General features: G+C 45.0%; 1 protein-coding gene across 3 annotated transcripts in view; it reads right to left on the reverse strand.

The window, feature by feature from the left end:
* The window catches only part of SIN3A (SIN3 transcription regulator family member A), a 54,522-nt gene extending 31,855 nt beyond the window's left edge, over positions 1-22,667 (reverse strand). Inside the window, exons 1-5 of one of the 3 annotated variants that reach the window (XM_077827784.1) lie at positions 22,302-22,667; positions 7,741-7,962; positions 4,799-4,975; positions 2,555-2,661; positions 1,684-1,966 (exon numbers count right to left, since the gene is read on the reverse strand). In XM_077827784.1, the coding sequence (XP_077683910.1) occupies positions 1,684-1,966; positions 2,555-2,661; positions 4,799-4,975; positions 7,741-7,929 (756 nt within the window). In that variant the 5' untranslated portion in view covers positions 7,930-7,962; positions 22,302-22,667. Of the gene's footprint in view, positions 1-1,683; positions 1,967-2,554; positions 2,662-4,798; positions 4,976-7,740; positions 7,966-22,301 lie in introns of all 3 variants that reach the window. The other 2 variants (XM_077827782.1, XM_077827783.1) reach the window with 2 other exon arrangements.
* Between the last annotated feature and the right edge of the window lie 215 nt (positions 22,668-22,882).

Here is a 22,882-nt window from a genome sequence, read left to right on the forward strand (position 1 = left end):
GGGCTTCCATGCTTTGGAGCAGGGACTTGAAATCTGAGATTTCCTAATTTTTGAGTGTTTGACTTTGCAACCAACCTTAATGTTCTCTTCATGTATTTTTTGCATGTTATTTTTATATAAAGGCAGAAGACAACTACCACTAGTGCATCACTCTGAGGTTCTATTAATGGTCAGAGAATCCTGCTGCATGCTACCAGTGTTGGAGAAAGGGAAGGTTATGGTCATCTAGTCTGGCTTCCTGCATAACACAAGACATAGGATTTCACCAGTGATTCCTGCATTAAGTCCATAATTTCTGGTTGAGCTAGAATGCATGTTTTACAAAGACACCCAAACTTGATTAAAAAGACTTCAAAAGAAGAATCCACCATGTCCCTAGGCAAATTGTTCCAGTGATTAATTACCCCAAATGTTAAAATTCTACATGACAGATACAAGGTGAGTGAGGTAATATCGTTTATTGGACCACTTTCTGTTGGCGGAAGGGACAAGCTTTCAAGCTTCTCAGAACTCTCTCTCATATGACCTGAGGAGGACTTCTGTGAAGCTGAAAAGCTTGTCCCTTCCACCAGCAGAAGTTGGTGCAGTAAAATATATTACTTTACCCACCTTGTTTCTCTCATATCTGGGGACCAACACAGCTACAACACTGCAAACAACAATGGAAAATTCTACATGAGAGTTTCATACAGCTGCCAACCCTTCCATCAGGATTTCTGTTTCTCAGCAGAAAACAAAAATAATGTAGGGGAATATCAAGAAGTCCTCTCTGTTCAATATTTATCTATTGCTTTATCGGGGCCCCATATCAAATGCAACTGAGCTAACTAAAAAAGGCATTCATCTGGGCGTACCAGACCATCCTCGGATATTGGTCTCTACCACATTTTGCTAGAGACTCTGAGTATCTTTCTTTCCCCAAATAAAATGTATAACATTGGCTTGCATCTCCTTTGGTAGTCTCCAATTGAAAGGTTTGAAATTTATTGATTTTGGATAGCAAATTCATTTTTTAATCAAAGCAATATTTCCAAACTAATCAGTAAGGTTTTTTTGTTGGTTATTTTTTTTAAATAAAAGCTTTTACGAAAGGAAAGTAAGCTGGAGCCAAAGAGACTATTCAGGCAGGAGCACAAACTAGGGTTTTGAGATGCTACAGTAACAAAAATAGAGTCACTGTTTCATACCTGAATTTGCCTGCTCCAAATCTAAAACTAAAAAAAGGAGTTTCTGAAGTTTTGGACCAAATCCATCACTTTAGATTCCATCTAAAATTTACTTTACATGCTAAGACTTTTCCAAAGTCAGTAATTTTCTAGACAGTTCTGTAGAACCATTTATATTCACATATGGTCCTTTTCACTGTGCTGGCAGTTCAGTGACTGATTATTTTCACACTCGTATCATATCACCAGGCAATATGACCGCTCTCCAGAGATGGTCTCCATGAGTGATCATCCTATCATTCACATGCACACTCACAGCTGCTGCTGCGGAGCCAAACTGGTACATGTTTACTGTCGTTTTCATGATGTGAAAAAGTTGCGAAAGTGATTTTACAGACATTTCAGTTTTTACATTTCCTTTGATGAAATGTTAAGCCTTTTGCAATCTTTAGTTTCTTACCATTTCTAAACAGGGACTAGGTATTTCACTCTGCCTGTGGTATCCAAAGTCTCTCACCTTGCTGATTTTGGCAGGTGGTGGCTGTGGCGCGGGCTGTGCTGGGGTTGGGGTCGACTGTGCTGAAGGCTGGGATTGATGCTGAGGCTGCGGCTGTGGCTGAGGCTGGAGGCCATGTGTGGGGATCTGGTGAACCTGCCCTGGTGTTGTCACATTCACCATGTCATTAGTCTGCACCTCAATTTTGTAGCCAGGTGGCAAGAAGGTATTGAAGCCCATGATCAAGTCAGGGTGACCTTTGAAGAGCTGAGACACGCGGCTGATCACTCCTGGAGTGTCAATACTGAAAAGGAACAAGAAGATAGAAAGGTCACAGATCTTGCAAAGGGGCGCTCACTGGCAAACTGGGAACCCCACACAAAGGAACTATACTTTCCATTCAGATTTTTATCTAGCCATCACTAGCTTGCGACAAAGCCAGGAAACAAGACAAAACTGATTCTTCCTCATGTATTATTTAACTTGTTCTTACGTTACAGCCAATTTTATTTGTCCAAATAACACTAACTCAATGTGATTTGGTCACAAGTCTGACCGCTCTGCACCTACTGGCAAGCAGACAACCAAATGGATCAGCTGTAACGACTGAACTGGGAACTCCAACTTTCTAAGCAGAGATTTGGCACAAATGAGGGGATTGGCTTAGGCTCCAGAATGGAAAATACTGACCAACACTGCACTTCCCAGCACTGTCCAACCAGCAGCACGAATGGAGCAAACAGGAGGAAAAGGACTCTAGAGATTACCAAGGGATGGATAATCTCCAAAGTGGAAAGTGCTAACCGTCTCTTGCCTGCATCTCCCAAACATGCATGCGCACACACACTCTCTCTCTAATCTAATATGAGGAAAGCAGAATATAAGTTGTTACCTTTGAGATTTAAATTCCTTCATAATGTCCAGGAAATCATTGTAGACCTGAGGCTGACTACCAAACTGCAGCTTCACCTGGTCAAGATAGGACAGGGCATCCTCCACCTGAGAGCAAAATAAAGGAGCTAAAAATACACCTCAGAGAAAAGTGGGTGCCCACTCTTGAGCATGAACACACATTTGGAAAGGCACCTGCCTACAGTAAGCCACTAAGAGTAAGTAATTAGGTAGCAGCCTGATCATAACATTGGCTAGTTTATAATCAGTGCTATCTGACCATTTGATACAGCCACATCCTATTGCTGGGCTCACACTGGAAAGATCTTGGTATTTTTCTGTGATGATGCAATGTATGTGTCAGCAGAAATAGTCACAGTGAACACACTTCAAAGTAACCATTTCATCACTGGGTGGGGTGATTGCTAGTAAAAACTCAGAGCTGGACATGCACTATTTTTCCTACATTTTTTGTGGAAATTATTACTGAAGTCTAAAAATAAACATGGCGGGGGATCCTAGGAGGAAATTCCATGTATTAGTGCTGCCAAGTACACACTTGCCCTTTTTTTAAAAAAAAACTCATGAGACAGACATTTCAATTTGGCTCATAAGGATTTGGAAAATGCTAACTGTGGATGTTAACTTGGAAGTACCTCAAACAGCAAGGAGGCCATGTGGACACTTAGTTTCTATTTACGAATGGTCCATATACCAATGTCTGATTTTCAGGAGGTGCTGTCTGAGCAACCGCAGCCCTCAGTGAGAATTCTGGGTGCTTCTTATATCTGAAAGTCGGGCTACAAATGAATACACTGCAAGAGCCATCCATCTCCCATTTTGCTCATTACCAGATTGTCCAGAGGTATGAAAGCTCCTACATGCAACAGAAGCCTTCTGGAATAATATCTGAGATCGACACTGGAGTTGTTCCTGTTCTATTGTATGGGAAATACTGAAGTTAATTAAAAAGTTAATTAAAAAAGAGATTTTAATCCATATTCATCTTGAACCTGATCTTGAACCATCAGAGGTTTTGCCATTGATTTCGAAAGGAGCAGAATCTGATCCCAGAATATGGGAAACTAGGTCCCCTGGAAAGCAAGCGCTCTGTTGCTCTGTTTACTGTTTTAATGTAGGAACAATGAAAGACACTTCAATACGTTTTCCAAAAGAGAGGAGTAAGAAATAGACATAAAATCATATACATGTGTTCTTACTACAGCTGATCTGAATTTAACCACTTCAATGTGTTATTTTTGGTTGGGGGAGGGGGTTAAGGGAATTTATTGCAAACAGTCTAAGAACAGAGCCTTGCTCACTCCCAAGCATCTCCTCTACACCCACCCACACAAAGCAACACATTCAGAAAAGCCTCTAGATGCCACGGTAGTTTAACCCTTTCACACATGGGCTCTGCATCAAAGCTCCTTGGCCCCCCTTCATTCCTCCCTAAACCTGTTGATTAGAATTCCAGATTTCATTATTTTGCTACAGCATTTGAAAAGAAAATGCATTAACAGAGACGGGTGGGGGAGTCTTTGGCTTACACAGCCTAAATCCCCTTCTTCATACTGAAATATTAACAGTGTACAGGGCCAGCTTTCAAGTCATGAATTCCAGGCTTCTGTGGCTCATCAGGAAAGCTTTTAACAGACAGCCCAACTGGCTCTTCCGGGAGGCTGGTATTACATATGCAATAGCCAAGGACCCCAGATTACCCCCAAACTTCTGGCACAGGCCTCAGAAACTGCCGCCTGCTCTGCAGCAGCACAACACAGACAGAAGTCGATAGCGTTAAAAGATTTTAGTGAATGAATATACAGAACTTCAATACTTACTTTCAATAAAATGTGATTTTTCCATTCATTTAGGCTGCTACACAAACTAAAGCTCACCACAGAGTTCACCAGGTCACAGAAGTCAGGGGTTTTGCTGATGAACACTGGTACAGCACAGACTACATGGGACTCTGTATTCCCTACACATAATGCTAGTGCCAGACTCTTGGGTTTGTTCTGAACACCATGCCAAAGGCCAAGTTCCAACTCCCACCAAGTTGTCCATAAATCTAGCCTAACGATCCTTCATTACAAAAAGATTATTACAAAACCAGCAACTATTACCTGAGATCTCTCATCCAGTTACATCAGACACCTGTGCAGATGAAACTACCGCCAACTAAGCAGATGCTGCCCTTCAAAACACCTATTTTACAGAATGATAAACTGGAACTTGGTGTTACCTTAAGCCTCTGGAACTGCTGTTGCCCCTGCACGGGTGCTGCTGGAGGGGTCGGGTGAGCATGACTCTGCACCACCTGGCTTCCATGAGGCTGCACTGGTGTAGTGTGGTGATGTCCGCTATGGACGGTCGCTATAGCGGGACCATGACTGCCTGAGCTCTGGGGCACAGCCGACACCTGGAGAGGAAAGATCAGAAAGCAGCTGGGGGTTAGGGCTTTATCTGCTCTTGGAAATTCCCTACTGGAAAAATTGTGTACACTAACAATTCAAGCTTCAATGAGGACATGGACTTACATAGCGCCTTTCACCAAGGCACAGCCCTCACCGTACTGAAATGCAACCACTTCTGTGGTGAAACAATAGCTGCTTATTGTGAAGCTAGTTTAAAAGCAGCCTCGAGTCCTATCCATTCCTTAATGCACAGATGCTGCATAAATTTCATCTGGTGACTATCTGTAAAATGGGTATAAGAACCTTTATCCAATTCTTTGGGCAGCTGTGCACTGTAGCTGTTTATAAATAAATGCTTCAGCATCTCTGGATGAAAAAGTACAAACTACAATTCTGAATTGGCAGAATGTCACCAAGTCTGTACTTTCACCATAGCACCAAGACTAACAGCCTTATTCATTAAATGCATTTTGGGCTCTTTAACCATGACCTGCAAAAAGGGGAAAAAATGGCTGGTTTCTTTCATTTTCTCTGATTTACAAAGGCCTTGAAGATTTTTTTCGGAAGTACGAAAGGAGGGAACCCTCTCTGTGTTTATGATAGAAATTCAGGTCCTGTCCAGCCTGGAAGGCTCTCTGACGACTGGAGAACTAGTGATGTGATACCACCACAAGAGCCAGGAGCGAAAGTAGAGAAGGGAAAGAGATTTTCAGGCAGATTTGGACAAATTTATCAGTGCGATTGCATGATCAGGGTTGCTTGTGATGGTAGGAGGCAGGGCTCAACAACCCCACGGCTCACATCTGGTTTATGTCTTACATTCCTAAAAAGCTCATGCTTCAGGGTTTCAGCCAGCCACTGGCAGAGGACAGGAAGGATTCTCCTCCCCCCATGTATTCTGGTAGAGTTTTTTTTATCTCCTTCCTTTGACATATCAGAGATGGCCATGCCTGGAGATGGGACATTTGGGGGGTGGCCAGGTCTCTAAGGTGGCACTAAGCATTCTCTCTCAGTTACTTGGCTGGCTGATTCTTGTTCACATGCTCAGGGTCCAACTGATCACTGAATGTGGGGTCAGGAAGGAATTCTCTCCCAGGTCAGAATGGCATTGACCTTGGGGGGTTTTCACCTTCCTCTGCAGAGTGTGAGTGCGGGTCACTTGCCAGTATTTTCTGGGGCTCTCTCATTTAAGCATTTCCCTGACATCTTTGGGGCCTCAGGCACCAGTGCACCTGGGTCCCTCCTATTCTCTGCCCATGGCTCATAACGGCCTAGTCTCCTGTGGGATGCAATACTTTGGTCTCATTTCAGTTGTTGTGTTTAGTGTGCATGCACTGGGTAGGGCTGGCGGCCTGTGAGTTACAGGAGGTCAGACTAGATGTTCTGGTGGTCCCTTCTGGCCTTAAACTCTGATTCTATGATATTCAAATTCTGGTTTCGTTTCTATCTATTACCACCTATTTAATGGCACAATGATGAAAATTTTGGATAAAGAAAGCCTTTGTTAAAGATTCAACACCATAGCTCTTCAATGTACGTGTTAGAGCTCTCAATTAAGATCCTTTGGACCTCCCAGAGATCCTCCAGCAAAAACCTGGGAATCCCAAACTTGATGCTTACCTTCAGAAAAATCAGGAAAGACAAGCAGAACAAACTCTTTTGGGCATGCACTTTTCAGGCCTCCTTTATACATCATAAACAAGCAAAAAGTTAAATTGAAAAATTCTTTAATGAATACTTAGCTTGAATTTTTTAAAAATTTGATTTAAAAAAATCCAGTTTTTTAATAGAGAACCTGCTTCAAAACAAAAAACAAGCAAGGTTTTTTGCTCCTCCATTCACATTTAGAAGACTCTTAAGAAGGCCTGAGCGCAACACCAAACTTACCTGGGCCAACTCTCCAGACCTCTATCCCCATCTCTGAGTACATGCCCGCCTGCTATCTGCCTGCTGTTGCTGTTAGTAGTGAACATCCTTTTGGAGAGCCTGGGGTAGCACGTGCACATGAGTTGCTCCCTAGGCCAGTGCATGAGATGGGAAGTGCAACTGACCAGCATCAAAACCAAGGCAAGGATGATATATAAAATGCTGGGAAAAAACTAAGCAAACACTGAGAAAAATAGAGGACAAATATTTCTCTCTAGTGTTTCATTTATAGAAATCTTACATGCTGCTATTAGATTAATAGGTACAAATTTTTCAGATGATGCGATTTTCAAATTGGCAATGTTCCTTTAATAAGCACAAAAGGTCAGGATCTCAAAAGGAAGAATGCCACCTAATCAATCACCCACATCACTTCCTGCTGCACTTGGATTTTCCTGGAAGTCTCCCATCCAAGTATTGATCCAATCCAGTCTTTCTGAGTTTATGAGCTGAAAAGATCACAGCAAAGGTTGAGTGGCTGCAGGACAAACTATCCTACTTAAAAGGGAAAAAAACCCACTTACTGGCCTACTTCTGAATAGGAGATAATTCAGAGATCAGGGTACAAGGATCCCAAATTTAGGCCTTAACTCAACAAGGTACTTAAGCACATACCTAATTTTAAGCTTATGATCAGTTGCCACTAAAATCATGGGACTTAAAGCAAGTGCTTAAAAATCAGGCACGTGCTTAAATATACTGTCAAATTGGGGTCTTAATTTAAGAGGCCATTTCTGGCAAAATAAGAACTGCTGTCACATGTAGAACCCCACCATAGATTATTAAACCTGCATCTTGCATTGTACAGTCATTGCTGTTCACACTAAGTAACAAGTGGGCATACCTGGTAGCTGGGAGTTACAGAATACTGAATTCCAGTGGCAGACTGCATGGTCTCCGAAACCGCCTCATATACAGGAGGTGCTGGAGCAAGCACACGGTGCTGGTGTTGGAAAGCTTCTGTGCTGCTGGTGATACGTCTCTGTTGTGACGCGTACACCGGTGACTCCTGCTCATCCAATCGCCGCTTCATTCTGAACTCATGCTCAGGGAAGCTCTACAAAACCTGCTAAAACAGTTCAATTAATAAACAGAAGTGATTAATCATTCTCCCTCAATGAATACAATGCTGAGCTCATCAACATGAGGCATAGCATAGGTAAGGCAGGTTTCTGGGCATCCATTTAACTTAATTATTTCTTGGATAATTTTTTTGAGGGGGGACGTGGGTTTGGAATCAGAATTAATTTTTTCAGGTGAAATAGTAAAATTGCATTTTTTTAAATACTAGCCTGTTTTAGAACTCAAATATTCAGTTTGAAAGTAGAAGTTGATAATTTCTTCAACAAACTAAACCGAAGTACATTTCTAATTTGAACATCGCTAACATATGTAGGTTCTGAACAAAGCCACGTTTGCATACTACACAGACTGGAGATGGTTGAGGAGTTTCTGGCAACAGAAGTCCAAGTAGCTCTTTCACTGTGGTGGTGAATCTTCAGTGGACAGCTGAAGGCCTTTTAAGTGCTTACATTGAAAGTGTGAAACTCATAGTATGTCAGCTGTGAACCTGCAGCGGCAACAGCCCAGGTAGGATGTTAGCCTGCCCTGTGGGAAGGGGTTTCCAGAAGCTTTGGGAGTGGGTATGGAATTTAATTCTAAATAATTTAGGGGTTAAAAGATGAGGTTCTCTCAGATTTTACAGGCTGAAATAAAGTTAGTAGTAAATCCAGAACAAGAAAAAACTGCAGACTTGCTAGTAAATTTAGTTTTGATTCCACATTCCTCGCCAATAAGTTTTACCCAGCCCCAGTGTCATTGCAGATCACCAGTGTCACAAAGTGGAGCAGGGCTAAGTGTCAAAAATTGGCCCCAATGTTTCCTCAGGACATCAGAAGACAATGATGAACAACCCACCTGCAGCTCCCTCAAGATCTTCTTGCAACACACATCCAAAAAGGCATATGCTCCTGCTCTAACCCAAATAGCGATTCCCTAATTCACTCTAAATTTGTGTCATTCTTCTGACCTCCCACCCCTTCAAATTCTGTAAATTCTTCTCTTTAATTGCATGACCTCTCCTTTCCAGCCAGGATATTCAACAACTGCTTCCTTCTAGGTGATGACAGTTAATGTCATTCCTGAGAAGTTACTTATTCTTCATACAACCACTGAGAGTGTTCAAGCACATTCAGTCTCTCTCTCCAATCCAGCACCACATCCTAAAGAGTGAAACTTTTTTCTCTGCGGTCTGGAATACACCTGGGTCTTTCCAAAGCAAATATATAGCCTTGTCAGTTTCAGTGTAATTAATGAACACAATTCACTGCTGGCAAGGAAGCTAACAGAAGCGGTCCCCCAGCAGATGTAACTGGGCTCACGCCTCCCCCCCCAAAAAACACCGGTAAACCAACACCCTTCATGCCTCACTTCAAATATCAGCTTCCAAAAACATTCTAAGTTGTGAAGTTATACTAACTCTTCAGTTTGAGTGCTTAATTAGCCAACCAGATGACAAACAGTGATCATCAATATATGTAGGTATAACAAGTAAATGCACAACAAATTGTGTATCAAAAGTCCATGTGTAGCTTCTTAGTATTTAAGAAAGTCTAATTGTGTAACTTCTTACTGCTTTCCCTGGAGCCTCTTTTCTCCCTCACTAGTTCTTCTTTCTCTCCCCTTGTTGCAGGATCTCACTTTTTTAGTTGTTGAAGTTGTACTGTGAAGCTTCCTCCATCTCAGAAAAGAATCTCCCATCAGGAACCTACCATATCTATTGTGAGGGGCCTTCTGATACTGATCAATAAGCTCTGGAATGAGGAGGAGGAAATTACTAAAACCTAATTCATAGGGTACTAAGCCTAACAGACCACAGTGACATCTGGAGAACAGAAAGGCAAAAATCCAGGAGAAACTGAGTTGATTTTCCTGGTTTTGTCTGCTGTTTTTGGACTGGTTTCTGCAAATGACTCCAGCATCTGCCCCATGATTTCATTTACTGTTACCCTCCTAGGGTTTAGAAACATTTTAGCTTTGTAAAAAAATATTTTACAGATAGCACAGCTAGAATCTAAACAAGTAAAACAGCAGAATTTGGCCATGCACCTTTGATAGAAGCACCATCTAGGATTTCACATCAACACTGTGATAATAAGGGCATGTCTACCCTACAAAATTAAGTCGACATGTTAAGTCAACATATAGCTGCCACAGTAATTAAAGCGATGGTTCACGTCCACACCTTGCTCCTTCTGTCGGTGGTGTGCGTCCTCACCAGGAGCTTCTGCTGACTTAAGCATGTGGGACAGTGACAGCTGGAGTCCCCATCCCAGTGGGGAGGCAGAGACTCCAGCTGTGAGCCCCGCGCTGGGCTGACAGCCAACAGGCAATGTAAGTAATACAGTGTCTACACAGACAATGAGGCACCCTAACTGTATTGACCTAAGTGCTATGCCTCTCGTGGAGGTGGAGTTATTCAGTTGACATACAGGGCAACTTGTATTGGTAGGAGCTACATTTTAGTGTGGATGCTTACAGAGTTAGGTCGATGTAAGCTGCCTGATGTCAATCTAATGCTGTAGCGTAGACCAGGCCTAAGTCAAGTCAAAGCAAAGCCTTGATAGCACTCACTTACAATGCATGCTCAGGAATATGGAGCAGCTGAGAGGTAAGTCCCTATGTGTCCACTTAATTTTTGTTCTGTCCCCTCCCCATTCTTATATTGTTAGTCTCTCTAGGCTTAGTTCACTCCTTACCCTTTTAACAGAGCAGTAGCATACCATCAGCAATGCAATCATCACAAAAGCATTTCCAGCAGTTACAAAGTTAATGCTCTCTCTCCTCCCACTTCTCCCCAACAAACTGGGCATGAAACTTTTCAATCCAAATTCACAGTTTGCAGCCAAGCAGAAAGTGAGCCAGCTATAATAGGCCTAATGTATAACCTGCACAGGGGTATAATTCCAGAATACAGAAACACTGAAGTGAAAGATACAGTTGCAGAGACCATCTAATATAATGTGCATGTCTAACAAAGCTCTGCTGTTTGCGTGTCTTCGCCCAAAGAAACACTTTTCACTTTTCCTGGGCTAGTCAAGGTTTAAAGTAGATGCTGAGCTGCCTAAAAGGCTGTGTAAAGGTCAAATAACTGCTAAAAAGTCTTGCACACTTACCTGTTATGAGGATTACAATTCCACCTGGGACTACAAGGTCAGCCTTTTCTTCCAAGGAGCAACAGAAGATCTCAGATTATAGATTTACTACAGTCTTGCAGAGGTGCAAGGATGAGTTATCTGCTACAAGTCATCTGCCGGGAAGGTTGGCTTAATCGTCTAACCCTCAAGTCTGGAATTCCTAGACTGCCTGGTCAAAATGCTTACAGGGTCAACTCAACCCTTTAGCTTCCCAAGGCAGACAATGAAGTTCCACACAGGATACTGTATGTGGATATGTTGGATGTAAACTTAAAACCAGGCCCTGTTTGCTCTTAATTTTTACTAAAGATCCAAGGCCATTTTTGCACAAATTACACACAGAGGTTACATGCTATAAGCTGGACAACTGCCTTGCACACCAGAGTAAACAAAAATTGAGTGGCATGGTATGTAGGCAAATTTTATCCTTCTCTTGTACATTCACTTACTGGGTGAGCAGTCCGTCCAAACCTGGAAAGGGCTTCTCCTCCTCACTCTCTTAGTGATAGGTAGCAGAGGTGAAGCTTTGGCACCTCCATTCCCCTGCAAGCACTGTAGCTGCCTCAGCTCTCTAGCTGAATGCTTACTCATCATCTAATGCTAATATAACCAAGTATGAAAACTGACAATAAACCAATTAGAACTCACACTAGGCTGGGCTTCCAGACTAGTGGGTACTCCTGGCCAGAAAGTGAGTTTACAAGAGAATACCAAAAGCCTCATTTCTATGATGGAAGGTCCGATATTTTGGATTGGGATATACCATGCATGCTTACTACCTGGGAGATTACAATACCTCATGTCTGAGAGCAGCTCCTAGAACTACACCCAAAGGCCAGGTCCACAGATACACTAACCTTCACTCTGTAATGGTCAGTGAGCATGTGGACCAAACTTCAGATTGCTGCTTGTCAGAGCTCATCCACAAACTTCCTCTTGGCCCAAGAAGTGATTATGCCCCATGAAATAAACCTTTACTCAAGGGGGGGGGGGTGGAGAGCAAGGGAACCCATCTGCAAACTAAAGTTTCCTTAATAGAAAAATGATTATTCAAGTGCATTAAAGACCTAGAGGCTCTGTCATCTTTTCTAGCCCCTATGGAATCCATAAAAAGGATTTCCCTTTGCATAGGTCTTTAGAGAATGCAGACTAGATGGAAAAAACCCTGTCCTAAGCAACCAATCCCTCAGATGGAATTTCTGGCAGCTCAGACTAAATGTTGAGGGACCATGCCACATGGACCTCTTTAGTGAGCAACAAATTGTGTTCTGCCCTATAAGAATAACTTTCCACTCCTAGCACCACCTTGCTTGCTGGCAATCCAGGCAACACTGCTTACTCCTGTCTCTGGTCCTTGGAGACCAGCATACACTACTCTGACTGCTCTAAGCTCCAGCCAGTTCACATGCAGAGATCTCTCCCATGTGGGATGAATGGGACTGCAGGGTGGTTCCCCAAACCTTGAGGCTGGCATCAGTCCTTACCCCAAATCGTAGGTCCTTGAAGTGACCTCCAACTTTGAGTTTAGTTACATCTCTCCCACAACTGCAGGGACAGCCTGAGCTTCAAGAGACTCTGAATCCTCACATGTAATCCCCACCCCATTCCTTTGTTCACCACTGTGAGAGCAGCTTGTGAACCAAAATGCTTCCTGACCTACAGAGCTAGATCAATTAAGGAAGACATCTTCTTGGCTCAGATGCTGGAGGATGCTCTGATCTGCTCTGCTAAGTTGTCTTGCCGTTTGTACTCTCTTCTCTGATGGAAGACCCATTCCTACCACCATACTAACTCAGCTGATGACATGGGATCAGGTTTTGCTTTTTTGTATCTGATCATAAATCCCAGCCACATCAAGAGAGTTGCTGATTCCTGGACAGCTTCTCTTGTTCCTACCAGAGTGAAGACTTTCATGAGCCAGCCAGATATGGAAGAATATGAAGTTTCCTCTGTGGCTCTACCACCATTACACTCTTTGTGGAGACTGAGCCAATGGCCAGGGGAAAAACCTGTAACATTGCAGAAAGGTACAAAAGTCCACAGAGTAACATGCAGAAATCAGAGAGCACTCAGTGATCCTCTATTCTGCTGAAGTCTGCTTCAGGGGGAGAGGGACAGGGGCAGGCTCAAGGGGCTCTGGTCAGGTACAATCTCTGGAATCAGAGTAACAGCCGTGTTAGTCTGTATTCGCAAAAAGAAAAGGAGTACTTGTGGCACCTTAGAGACTAACCAATTTATTTAACCAATTTATTTATTTGAGCATGAGCTTTCACGAAAACTCATGCTCAAATAAATTGGTTAGTCTCTAAGGTGCCACAAGTACTCCTTTTCTTTTTGCGAATCTCTGGAATGCTGGCCTATACCAAGGCCTGGGTGGAGATCTTCATTATGCCAACCAGTCTCTATTCTGAGAAGACAAATATGGTCTCTTGGGCTCTGGAATGACTTTATTTTCATCACTGAGACCCTGAAGGCTTGATCTAGTGCTTCCCCAAATAACTTTTCCCCATTAAAAGGCAGATGCAATGAGCTCCTGCTTTGTTGCAAATTCCTCCTCTCCAAGAGCATTACTAGAAGGCTCTCCCATCCATAAAGTGACTGGTAAAGACGGAAAGAAGATTGTGTGACCAAGACCAGGGAGGCATCACTGAGGAATCTGTAAATTTCCAAATTTCAGTCACAGGGTACTTCAAAGCCACTGGCCCCTCCACAGGGCAGGTACAATTCTTAGTTGAAGATATGACTGCAGAGTCAATAATGGGGCAAAAATCCCAGCAATTGTGCTATCTTTTAGACAACCTGTAAAATATATGCATCTGCCTTGGGGCGGGCTGTTCTGGCACCTGATTTCTCTCCATGTCCTTGTGAAAGGGGAAAGCTCACATCTTGTTTTGAGGATACATGTGTAATGACTGTGACCCATTTAAGTACCTAGAGTGAGTATCAAGGACTTGAAGATGAACGACAATGCTAAAACATAAATACCATGTTATTTTTATTTATATTTCCAATGTACAAAAAAGGCTTTTATCTAACACTAAGCCTCTACTGTAGACTAAAAGGACAAAGAAATAGATTAACCCAGATTGTGTCTGGATTCTACATCCAGAACATAGCATTTACTCAAGCACCTGCTTTCGGGTAGAAACTAATATTGGTCATTCCAAGCTTTTAGATAATCTAAACCAGGGGTTGGCAAACTACGGCCCACGGGCCGGATCCAGCCCCTCAGGGTTTTGGATTCGACCCGCGGGATTGCCCCCCTGTGGTGCCGCAGGACCCGCGCCGCTCTCAGAAGTGGCCGGCACCACATCCCTGCAGCTCCTGAGGGGGAAAAGGGGGATGCCGTTGCCACCCCGGAGCCGCTTTAGGTAAGCGGTGCTGGGCCAGAGCCCGAACCCCTCCTGCACCCCACCCCCCACCTCCCTGCCCTAAGCCCCCTGCCCGCACTCGCACCCCTCCTGCACCCCAACTCCCTGCCCTGAGCCCCCTGCTGCACCCTGCACCTCTCCTGTACCCCAACCCCCTGTCCTGAGCTCCCTCCAGCACTCCGCACCCCTCCTGCACCCCTGCCCTGAGCCCCCTCCTTCACCCCAACCCCATTCCCTGAGCCCCCTCGTACACCCCGCACCCCTCCTCTGCCCCAATCCCTTGCCCTGAGCCCATTCCTGCACACCGCACTCCCTCCCACACCCCGCACTCCCTCCTGCACCCCAACCCTGCATATAATTTTCCCACCCAGATGTGGCCCTCGGCCCAAAAAGTTTGCCCACCCCGATCTAAGCACTGGTTTCCAGCTCTACAGATTTGAGATAAGTTGTTAAACACAAAATGGAAAAAGAGCAATATGGTAATAAGAATAATGTAATTTTTAAAGGTCTTCTATCTCAACACCTGTCAGGACTAGGAATCTTTTAGCAGATGAGTTCCTTTTTCAAGAACTAATCATGGAACAGCGATCACAGAGAAAGAAGATCTCAATCCCCAAAGATGTGAGAGATTTCTGAGAAAGGCTATGCCAACTGTGTAGTCACATACTGAACATGTATCCCTAGACTCTTATTTTTTAAACAAATGGGAGAGCTCAATATATCCCCAAATTCCAGGATTTCTCAGAAAAAGCATAACAAGGAACAGTTTAATACAGAGTGATGTATCCGGTGACCCTCATGTCCTAATTCAAATTGCATGCTGCAGACATCTTTTCACAAGCTGTCTGAAGTTTTAACATATGTTCCTAAAAGGTTTTATACAGGTTTATAACTATAATATGTACAACGTGATACTTCTATTATTACTTCGTTTTTTAAATGTTAGACTCTGGACAGAACTGCACTAACTGAGGGCAGGTCTACACTACAAAATTGCATTGGCGCAGCTCCACCGCTAGAGAGAGTCTTCACCAAAAGCACTAAGCTGACGTGAGAGAGCTCTCCCATTGGCTTAATAACTCTACCTCCACGAAAGGTGGTAGCTATGTCGACAGGAGCAGCTCTCCCACCAACAATAGCGCTGTCAACTTGGGGGGTTAACTACGTCATTATGGGGTGTGAAAAATCCACATCCCTGAGTGATGCAGTTATACTGAAGTGTGTAGTATAGACTTGGCCTGAATGAGGTTGGTAAACCTGCTTTAATGAAGGGAGAGGAGGGAGAGAAAAGGGTCTTAAAATGAGGAGAGGACCTGATATGGATAGACAACAGGTGGACCGTAGAAATCTACACACACATACATACACATCCAAAAGACAAAAGAAAGGAAGTGTGGGGATTTCAAACGTTAGCAGAAATAAAAGGATTGCGGAAGCAAGAAAGCAAAATAGGGTGGAGGAGGAGAAAAGGGACAGAGGGACAGAAAAGTTGGGGAGGGAAGAGCTGAGGGGGTCAGACAGGGATAGATTTTACCTGAGAAAGTAAAATAGCTTGAAACACTTACAGTTTCTTCTCATTTGGACCATGGAAAGAATGGTGGGTAGGGGCAGGGAAATGAGAAATCTTAGCTAGTGCTTGGGACTCAGAAGAGCTGCACTCAATTTCCTGCTCTGCCACAGACTTCCTACGTGACCTTGGGCTAGTTATTTGCTCTGTGCCTCAGTTCTCCATTTGAAAAATGGGAAAAACAGCACTGACCTACCTCACAGGGGTGTTGCTAGAACAAATATATATTAAAGGTTGTGAGGCACTCGGATACTATGGAACTGGGGACCATATAAGTACCTAATATAGATACTGAAAAGACATTAAATGAACTCCCTGAAACGTTGAGAATTGACTGCAAGGTGAAGTGCTGGCAGCCCATTGATTATGCAGCTATGGATCTTACCTAGGCCTCAGACTAGATGCAGCTAGGATAATCTTAAACACCACTCACCTCAACCCAGACTTGAAAAGGGAGGATGAGAAAAGTGGTGGTGAGGCATTAATTTACACATTGTCACAGCAGCAGCTGTTAATGATGACCCCAACTCTGAAAATTACACAGTAATAATTTGTGAGAACACAAAGTGAGTCAAAACTTCACATAAGAAGTAAATTTCCCCACCTCCATGGTGTCCAATTTCTACAAAAACATTTCTTCCATCATTAGTGCTCAGAATACCTAAGAATGCAGCAATGGGGAGGAAAAAGATACAAAAGTGCAACCAAGAGCACACCCCCATCCAGACAGAGGAATACATATAGGCCTACATTTTCTGCTCTGGCTTTAACAACCATAAAAGCTTTCAATGCTGGAGAAGACCAAAACTGCAATCTAGACAGAAAACGATTTATAAATCCTGGAAACTAAACTGGTTTGTATGCCAATTTCAACACAACATTTCTCATTCCAAGACCTACATGTTCAACAAGGCCTGTACTGAGTGCTCCCTGACTGGCCTGACCATGAATGACACATCACAACAGCAGGCAAAGTAAACCTGAAGAGATCTATCTATTGCATGTTGTAATCCAATGTGAAAAACATCCTGTATTTCTCTTCTCTTTACATGACTTCAAGAACTCCAGTCAGCCTAGTATTTCTTGAGTTTTCCATAGTTCAGTGTCTGTGGTATTTTGTTATAACGGCACTGTGTCCATATGCTGTTCAAGGCAGAGACATTGGAAAATGTATAGCTCTACCACCATTTAATAACAATTTCAATTTCCTTAATATTACTCTTATTTCTTCAATACTTGTCTCCAGTGGTAACAGTAGACAATAGTCTCCACACCATTTCACTGAAAGCCAATATTTTAACAAAACCCAGTGGTTGTTTGGGAAGTCAGATCTGTACCTCTGTGCCAAGCAGCATGAGATTAGAGACAGCCAGGACAGTCCTTCCAGCTAGCAAAATTAAATGTGTCTAATTGTTAGTGAATCCAGATGCCATCTAGGTGTGTATAATCACTTCCATCACTGAGTGCACGACAATTATCAACAAATTTATCTTCACAACAGCCCCATTAACTAGAGAGTATTTATCCCCATTTGTATTGAAAATTGAAAGACTAAGTGACCTGCCCAAGGTCATGCAGAAGGTCTGTGGCAGGGCCAGGAATTGAATTGCAATCTCTTGAGATCCAACCCAGTGCCTTAACTGTGAGATCAACAACACTACACATAAAAGAACCAATTAAAGCCACCCATGGGGGGGGGGGAAGAAGGGGGGTGACTTACCAGTGCCACTTTATCCTAAAGCCTGCATTGTGAAAGCTAAGATGGAGTCTGAAGTGCCATCATCCTTGCTGAGGACATCTGGCATTCACAGGTTTGCACTGAGATGGCACGCAACTAATGGGTGAGCTACCTATATATCACTTCAAGTTTCAGACAATTCCTCAGTTCAACCAGAGGTGATTTTTTTGGCATCTTGTTACACTAAAATCTTATCACTAGACACTCACTTAAGATAGTACTGTTTCCTAAAACATTTTCATTAATAGAGTATTATTTAATAGTTTTCTATTTTACTGCATCAGTTTTCTTTTACACTTTACCTTTTAGTGTATTGAAAGTTTAAACCCTTGCACAGAGTCCACTGAATCCCAATCACACTCTTGGGGATACAATCATTTGCTAACCACACACCTTTTCCCTCTCCATACTGCAGCCTTTATTTTTGCAGAAAACCAGCTCTGCTATAGTTAAGGCTGAAAACTCACTTCCGCTGACTTCAAATGCTCTAAAATCCACATGCTTATTCATATTGTTTTGAAATTTAGTATGCCTCAAAGGGATGCAAATTTGGGGTCACCCAAGCAAGAAGTTCTCAAGATATAGAGCCCTGGGGGTGGAGAGGAGGAAGCATTTCTTAAGGTTGACAGATTCTACCAACTTTTTTTGAGCAGACCTAGGGAATCAAACTGTGGCTCTGATTGTGGCCCAAATGGTCTCCACTACTCAATGCTGGGAGAGGTGACATTCAGGTGGGTGGGTGGTGAACCTGTCAGCCCCACATTCTTCCCTGGTATGCGTATGCCAGCATCTGAGGGCATCTGCCCCTTTAGGGGGACCTGGGCTCCTCTTCCTGCCCCTCATGTGAGCTAGCATCCCAGGAGGCCTCTTCACTCTGAAAGACTCAGATTCTCTCTGTCCCGCTGGGCCCCTCCCACAAGTGAGCAGGCATTTGGGAAAACCCTGCCCTCTGGGGCGGGAGCTGAGGACATGCAGGCTGGGGGCATGAACCCAGGACACACTGCAAGACTGGGTGAGGAGCTGAGGGGCATACCTGATGCATATCACTCACTCAAACACTTGGCACGGAGAAGACGAGTCCCCAAATCAAATCTGGGCCTCAGGCACAGCAGTACAGACCACAACCACAAGTCCACCTTGGACATCTATTCTTTAATTAGATACTCATTCAAAGGTGCTTCATTGTACATAGTGTTCTTTTAAATGAGTTTGTTCACTTATAGCAGACACTAAACAAGTCATACCTGACCATTATATTTAAATACAGGTAAGTCTATATTTATATTAAATTTTTAACCCCTTCCAGTTGGTACTGTGCCTAACACAGCGCTATGAAATAAATCCCACTCATTGAATATACTTAGACTAAACTAGTTCTGGATTAGAGTTTTTCAGAAAAAAATGGTAATCAAAAAGCTCACACATTCCTCATGACACATTTGGTCACTCAAGCAGCTTCCATTTAAACAGCAAGTATTTGTCAGTTTTACAAACAGTTTCAGTCGTCCAAATAGAACATATCTTGCTCTGATACAGCAGATGTATCTTAAGCAAATACCAGTTTATATTGGTGCATGTACTGATGTCATATCTACATGGGCAATACTATAAAAAAACACTTTGTATTCTGTGTTTCATTGGCCCAGATTCAAGGAAGGAATCTGGCATTTGACAAGACAAATACAAAATATATTAATGCTTCTACAGTTTATGAGAATACCATTCCCAGTTACCTACAACCCCAGGTAAAACCCTAATGCAGTTTCTATTGATGTACAGTAAGCAAAGGGGTAAAAAAAAAAAAAACAAAAAAAACAAAAAACCCAAAGATACTGAAACTGATACACTCAGTGCAGGCCACTGATAAATTTAAAGATTGTGAGGAGCATACATGTAGAGAAGGATGCCAGTTCTTGATTAAAATATTTAAAAAATTAATGTTAGTAGCAGAATACTCTAAGAGTAATTCTCAGACTCCTACATGCCTCTGTGTTGTTCCGTGCACAGTTCTTATGCATAGCTTTGCAGTATTTCTATCTAGAAACTGCAACAGTCCTTTGATAGGAGTTCTTTCAAACGAAATCTGGAAATTCTAATAAATCTACATGTCCCTTCAGAGTGGGTTTAAAGAGTGAAAGCAGAATAGGCCAGTTACTCATAAGTGATGCTGTGTCCAAAACCAAAAAGTAGCAGCAGAACAAGAAACACAGGCACCTAACCATGTATATTTATTGTTAGAAACTGTGGTAAATGTAAAATATTGTTTTTATATTTTAAAATAATACTTTCTACAGGAAATACTCTAAACAGTTACTACACACTAGGGGTAATAAATAGGTGGACTGCAAGCCAAATCCAGACCACCAGGTGCTTTTTAACAGATCCCAAAATCTTTTTATTTACTTTTTTTTATTATTATTTTCTCTGGAGTCTGGACCTTGACAAAAAATAATTGACTACCCCTACTTTACACTATTAATATGGTGATGAATAAGGTGGGTTGAAGGAATAAATCTGAAGATTTTAGTTAAATTCTATGAAAATCTGCAGAAACCCCACTGATGTCATCATTTTCAGCTGCTCATCCACACTAACACAACTCAGTTCAGTTTATTTCCACACCTCAAACATGTTTTATTTAGCTCCCTCTTCCTGAGTATTTGTAAACAATATGAAGTGTACAATGAGGAATCAAGTGAGAGTAAAGTACTAAAAGGCAGCCTGTATTTTTTTTAATCTGTAAAAACCTGAGGTTTCTGATTACCATAGAAACGTACATCATTAACAAGAGATTTAAATTCTCCAGACTAAAGTATTACACACTGGATATTTTACAACGACCCAGGAATATTCTGTAGTAACTATGCCCATCTTCTGCTGTTCAGCATGCTCACTCAGCCCAATTATCTCCTAGCTGGCTCTGCACATACATGGAGCATTTGAGGACAGACTACACAAGCACAAGAGGCTGATGATTAATGCAGAAGCTCCAGCCATACTATACTATGGGAGGTGACTGGCTGCCCTTTCCCTGTGATCGGGTACTTTGAAGTACAAAGGACCACTGGAGAGTCTTTTGCCTCTCTCCCCAAAATGCAAAACACCCCCCCACACACCAAAGCCCCCACTTCACCCCATGCTCTTAAATAACTGGAGTGAGCCTGCAGGAGCCCCAGTGGACAACACAGCTCTAACTCGGCTGGAGGTATGGATGTGCTCTGGACACCCTCCAGATACACATCACAGGCACGTGGAAGACAGGCTGTCCCCAAGCCACTGGCCTTTGCTGACAGAGCTTCCTTCCGCCAGCCAGTTACCTAGTGCTTAGCGTCCAGTTACCCCCCCCCCCCGCTAAGAGTTAGGGAAGGAGACCTCCGAACATCGCTGCCTCGCTGCAGGGATCAAATCCAGTCGGCTACCCCAGAGCGTTTGGGATACAACCGGGGAGAACCGCCAGACGAGTGCAATACTGCTCCGTGTAACTAGCCGAGGCTGAGTGACCACAGGGTGTGGGTCCCCAATAAGGGTGCTGTGTGAAATGGACCCGCTCACCGCGGGTCTCCGGTAAGGGATCGAAGCGGGGTAGGAGCCGAAATGCAAAGCCCCCATAAGGGAAGAGTACAGGGGAGGAGGCGGCTGTGTGCAATCCACCCAAGACCTGCACGGACGGAGAAGAGGAGTGGGAGGAGCTAGCAGCGTGCAGTGTACCGGGGAAGGCGACGTCCCCAGAGGCGGAGCCTGTGTGCAATGCCAGCACTGACTGACGGGCGCGGGGGAGGAGGCTGGGTGCCACCCTCCCGGCACCGGGGTGAGAGCAGAGATGGGGAGAGGGAGGAGCCTGCGTGGAACGCATCCAGTACTGAGAGGAAGAGGGTGTCCCAGGGACGGGGGCGGGGCCCGTGTGCAATGTACTCGGTACCGAGGGATTCCGGGGGGTGGACTCCGGTAGGGGCACGACGGGGGCGGGCTGAGTGCGATGCAGCCCGCGGGCTATCCAAGTACGGCTTATACTCCATGCACTCGGTTCTTAGGGGAAGGGAGTTTGTCGCGGAAAGGGAGGCGGGCCCGTGTCCGCTGCACCGACTCCCGGGGCAAGGGGGCGGCTGCATGTGCAATGTGAGTGATCCGAAGCGAAGGAAAGGGTTCGGGAAGCTCATCTTCGCTAATCCAGAGCCCGGGAAAACAACCCGACCGGGACGGAGAGTGGGAGCGGCTACTTGTCCGCTACGCTCGCCGGGGGAGGGGGCTCCGTGTACGTTCTGCACCGGGGGGTGGGGGGCGCCTGTGTCCGGCGCACGCGGGGGACCGCTGCGGGGGGCCGCTGCGCGGAACCGCCCGCTCGCCGGGGCAGGGAACCCCCGGGGAGACGCAGCGTGGGAGGCTGCTCTCGCTCCCCTCCCCCGGTGGCGCCCGAAGCGCGCGGGCCACCGGCGCGAGTCCCCGCCCCATACGGAGAGCGAGAAGGGACAGGAGCGACCCGCCCCCCGCGGCGCCCGGCGGGACTGTCACACCGCCCGACCCCTCGGCGCTCACCTCAAAGCCCCCCTGCGCCCAGGGGGATCGCGCCCCGCCGGTGGCTCTCCGGGCCCCTTCTCCTCACGCGGGGGCGGCCCTCGGGCCCCTCCTCCTGCTGCTGGCGGGGTCGGCGGCGGCAGCTCCCCCCCGGCTCCGGCGGCTACTCGAGAGGGACGGTCCCTGGCGGTGTCGCGCTGTGGGAGGGCTCCCCGGCCCCGGCGGCTGCTCCGGGCGGGGTGGGGGGTCCCGGGGCCCCTCCTCCTCCTCCGGGCGGGGGCGGCGGCTGCTCGGTTCGGGCAGTGGAGGGGGTGAGGGGCGGCTGGGCCTGGACAGATACGAGGGATGGTCGGCCCCGGTGAAGGGGGGGGTAAAATGGAGTAACCGTCTCTCGGCGGCGGCCGCCGAGCGCTGGCCGCTTCTCTGTTCCCCGGGAAATCCCGCCCCTCCCCGGCCCGGGGGGAGACCCCCGCGCTTCCATTGGGTACGTAGCCTGCCACTCACCGCTTCTCCCAATCACAGCGCAGTGCCCACCCCCATCCCCCGCCCCTATTGGACACAACCCCCAGGAAGGGGATGTGAAGGGGGGGACCGAGGAAAAA

This window comes from Eretmochelys imbricata, chromosome 10, assembly GCF_965152235.1.
Source record: "Eretmochelys imbricata isolate rEreImb1 chromosome 10, rEreImb1.hap1, whole genome shotgun sequence".
Taxonomy (NCBI): domain Eukaryota; kingdom Metazoa; phylum Chordata; order Testudines; family Cheloniidae; genus Eretmochelys; species Eretmochelys imbricata.